Genomic DNA, 4,545 nt, shown 5'->3' on the forward strand with positions numbered 1-4,545 from the left:
TGACAGTCACTGGATCGACCCGTTCAGCACATTTAACACAACCTGCAGCCTGTAACTTGTGATCCGCTTTGTTCAGCTCACATGAACAGAACATGTGTCTGCAGTTTGCAAGTGACGTTCATGTGAAATGAGACGCTAACGTCGGGTTTCAAAGGTCGCCTCGTGTTTTTTTTAGTGAAATACAGACGCTTGAATATGAGAAGAACAAAGAGTCGGTTTTAAGACAAATTTTCTGAAAACATTCAGGAAGATTTCTGCAGCAATCTGATTTTGAAACATGCAGAACAAAAATCTACAACTTTATAAAAGCTGCCAAAACAAAAAAAAGAGTGCTTTCAACAGAAAACCTTCAACTAGACGCCATGTTGGATCTGTTGCACTTAAACTGCTTAAAATTGAAAACTATCATAAAGTGGTTCTGATTCTCACAAGTCCAGAGTGTTGCATCGTGTCAACTTTTTAAAAACCATAAATACGTTTTATTCTCATTGTAAACTTCGAGTTAGACACAAAATGACTTTATCAGATAAACCTTTTAAGTTAAAAACATTATTTCGATGGCTGACATGTTTTAAAAATTCAAATTTCAGCCTTAGTTGAGAGTAAACTAAACTTCAGTTCAGGTAACTTGATGTCATTTTGCTTCACCTTGAGTTCAGGATGTCACGTCTCCTCTCCTGCTTACTTAAAGCTGCACATGTAAATCAGTCAAACTAAACCAGTTTAGTCCGTATGTATGTACTCGTTTACAGAGTTATCGGTTTACTGCACACCAAAACAAAATACGTTTCTGAGGGTACAGTATGTGTAGACTAGTTTAATTACCCGCTCATTCAATATGAAAACACGTTTACTGTACAGATAAACCAAATATTTCCACATGCAAACTGGTTTCACGCAAATCTAAACGTGTTAACTCCATATTTATGCACTACTTTATACAAATGTACCAGTTTACTCTACACCAACACCTGTATTCCACAGATAAACCCCATAACTGCACATTTAGACCTGTTCTTTCCACAAAAAAAGACTAATATCTGTAGAATTTATTTAACTTCTAACCTAAACCTGTTAACTTCAAGTTTATCTACTACTATGCACCAATACCAGATAAACCAGATTAACCTGTTAACTAAACATTTAGACCAGTTTAACTTCAAGTAACTGAACTTTTTGTAATTTACCCACTTGAAAGCTTGTGGTTTTAATTATTGTTCTCAATACATAACAGTTAAATACATGTCTTTATCTTACCAAACTCAATGTAGTTTGTTGGTTGAGCATCACATACAGAGTTTCTATGACTGTCTGTTCTGGTTCAAAGCACCATTAATCAAGCTGCTGGTCCACCTGTACCTGCTGAAACAGGTGCTACACCTCAAGGTGACAGCGATCCAGGTAGACAAACCAACGGGGACGCCGTAAAGACAACCTCACCAGGGACGGGGACGGCGGTGGCGGTGAGTCATTAGTGAATGGAAACAGCATCCATCAGGGGAAGCTGGTTAATAATCTCACTCAATCACATAATGACGCCGACAGCCAGGCGTCATTATGGAAATGAAGCTCGTATCCGAGGGATCTGATGGGGAGGAAGCGAGCCTGTTGCCCCGATAAAGAAGTTCGGAGACGCCTGAGTTTGGGCGGAGCAGTGGGGAGAGATAAAAGTGACGGACGGTGAGGCAGGAGAGGTCGAAGCTCAGCAAAGACTCCAACTAGAAACAACCGACACAGCTCGTCTGAATCTCTCCTCTACTGACATTTTTTTTTTTACCAGTTTACTCACACAATAACAGTTTACACAAGTTTAAATGTAAACCAGCTGCTTTTGGAGGGTTTACAACACACCTGGAAGACTCGACTAACCAGTTTGGTGCACATTTAGACGAGTTTACTCGACAGATAAACCAAACATTTGTGCAAATAACTCCTTTTCCTGCTAAACTGAACCTGTTTACTCCACATTTATGTGCGAGCTTACTCACAGTTAGAGTTGACTTCACACTCACACCAGTTTAAATGTAAACCATATGATGTTACACATCAACTACCCACCTCAGAGAGTTATAACACCCAGTTTAGTGCACAATTACACTAGTTTATATTCAACACACACCACCTACACTTAGACCAGTTCAACATTCACACAGGTGAACTCTACAGATAAACCAGACAGCTACACATGTAAATCCCACTAAACTAAACCTGTTTACTCCATGTTTAAGTACTGGTTTAGACAAATTTACCAGTTTACTTACACAGTGACAGTTTACTTCATATTTGCACGAGTTTAAATGTAAACCAGGTAATTTAACAGGTTTACGACACACATCAAACAGATTAGTCCACATTCAGACTAGTTTAGGCAAAAGATAAACCAAATATGTTGCACAAGTATTTCAGCTTCTTGCTCATCGAACGTGCTGACTCCATGTTGCTCCATGTCTATGAAACTTAACTTTATATATATGAAGTATACATTTACCTGTTTCCTACACACCAAAACCAGATGCACCAGATTATAAATAAAACCAGCTTCATCTCCAGATCAGCCCATGACCTGCACATGACGACTGACGCCTGCTTCGTTGTGTAGGTCATGCGTTTTATTTACGTTGCTAAAGTTGTGCTAACCTAGTTATGCCAACCTAGCATAGCGTTAGCTAGCAGCTTAAAGCCAATAACTGCAGAAATAAGTGTACAAAATATCTAAGAGCACAGAATGACCGTTCATCACTCCATCAGGCTGTTATTAATGATATTGATGCTAATTTAAATGCTAAAGCTATGTTCTGATTCTCCATGAAGCTAACAGTGTAGATAAATGAATGCAGGACTTTAACATCAGCTGGAGATCACAACATGGTGGAAATGAGCTGCTTGGAGGAGGTCTGAGCTCTCTGAGGGCTTTTCTAGTTTATTGTTGTTATCATTGAATTTTTGAATTTACTGTTTTACAAGAAAACTGGAAAAATACTAAAACATATTAATTCTTGATTGAGATGTCAAATCATAGTTAGTTAATGGTATTCCTGAACAAAAACAATAGTTTTAGAGGTTGAATGTTACACTTGGTTATTTTATTCTTCTCAGAGAAGCCCAGGGGCTCAGGTTTATGTATAAAAAGGTGGATTCAGGTTGAAATTCCTCATTCCTGCTGGTAAAATGGTAAAACGTGGAGAGCTGAGTGGCATTAAAGCACTTCATGATGCTGGATGGTCTCTCTCTCTATATATATATTTCTATATATTTTTGGATGTGTGTGCGCGTGTGTGTGTGTGTCCTATTTTCACCCCCACACACTCTCTTCACTCCTGCGTCTGAACCAGTAAAACCATTAAGTCGCAGCCGACAGCAGAGACACGCAGGGCAGGAAACGTGTTGATTGGTGTGATGAACAACAAGCCAACAGCTGCTCTATTTTCTCTCTTATAGACGCACAAACACACAACAACAGACGCACAACAGCAGACACACAACCCATACAAACAGGCCAACACGAGTACAACAACACACTCACTCTGTGCTTGTGTGGTTTTCTCAACAAGTTTCAAAATAAAACGCTCGTTGTCAGTAATTAAAATAATAGAAAAGCATCCAGACAATCAGTTTGAGTCGTGTTTTAATAACGCTCTGTGACTGCAGCTTCTTAAATGTGAAGAGTTTCTGTTGTTTTTTCCTCCTTGATGACATCAAACTGAATATCTTGAAGGAAACAAGACGTTTTGGGAAACACTGATGTATATTTTGTTTTCTGACATTTTAAAGACAAAACAACCTATTAATTAATCACAAAAATGATCAACAGATTAATCAACAATGGGAATAATCATTAATCAGGTCTGTCAGAGGGTTTAGACAAAACACACCAGCATGTATAAACCACTGCACCTGAGCGTTTGTTTTCACCTCAATTAGCAAAGTAAAAGTCAACCTGAGACGCTTTCTCATGCTTTTATTTTGATAATCTGGCCCTTTTTTATGTTTCGTCATATTTCCATCTAAACATCAGAGTCTGACAGCAACACACTTTCTGTGAAACACCATCAACACAAACCTGCTAACATGCTAGCATGCTAACACGCTGCAGAGAGAAAGCTGTGCGTCTGTTGTGTTCATGTTGTGTTCATGTTGTGTTCACGTTGTGTTCACATTGTGTTACCTGCACATGATCTCGTGGGTGAGGAGGACGCGACACATCTCTGGGTTCTTGTCCTGGCCTTCGTACAGGATCGGCTGCCAGGACACAAACGGAAAAACATTTTTTAAAGGCAAATCTTTAGTTTTTTGTTAGTTTGTGGAGGTGACAGAAGGCTTGTGGGGGAACAAGTTTAACAGAAAAGGAACTAAACGTTGAAATTCAGGTTTAATCCACAAATAAGCCAGTTGGTTTTACATGCACACCAGCAAACCTGGCTAAACCAGTTTAGTGACGATTAACACCAAGTTAATGCAAACTTAAACCAAGCAAACCAGTTTTTCTACACATGTAAACCAGTTTACTCTGAAGATAAACCAGTTTATGTTTCAACCAGCTTAGAA

The 4,545-nt window shown here is 38.9% G+C and overlaps 1 protein-coding gene across 4 annotated transcripts in view; it reads right to left on the reverse strand.

The window, feature by feature from the left end:
* The window catches only part of LOC103366337 (transcription factor COE3-like), a 193,816-nt gene that overhangs the window by 150,219 nt on the left and 39,052 nt on the right, over positions 1 to 4,545 (reverse strand). For all 4 annotated transcript variants that reach the window (XR_520662.1, XM_008294036.1, XM_008294037.1 and 1 more), the window contains exon 5: positions 4,166 to 4,239. Coding sequence is in view for 3 of the 4 variants with exons in the window: in XM_008294036.1 (XP_008292258.1) it covers positions 4,166 to 4,239 (74 nt within the window). In the remaining variant the exon portion in view is untranslated. The remainder of the gene's footprint in view (positions 1 to 4,165; positions 4,240 to 4,545) is intronic.

Source organism: Stegastes partitus, unplaced genomic scaffold (assembly GCF_000690725.1).
Source record: "Stegastes partitus isolate 25-593 unplaced genomic scaffold, Stegastes_partitus-1.0.2 Scaffold932, whole genome shotgun sequence".
Classification (NCBI taxonomy): domain Eukaryota; kingdom Metazoa; phylum Chordata; class Actinopteri; family Pomacentridae; genus Stegastes; species Stegastes partitus.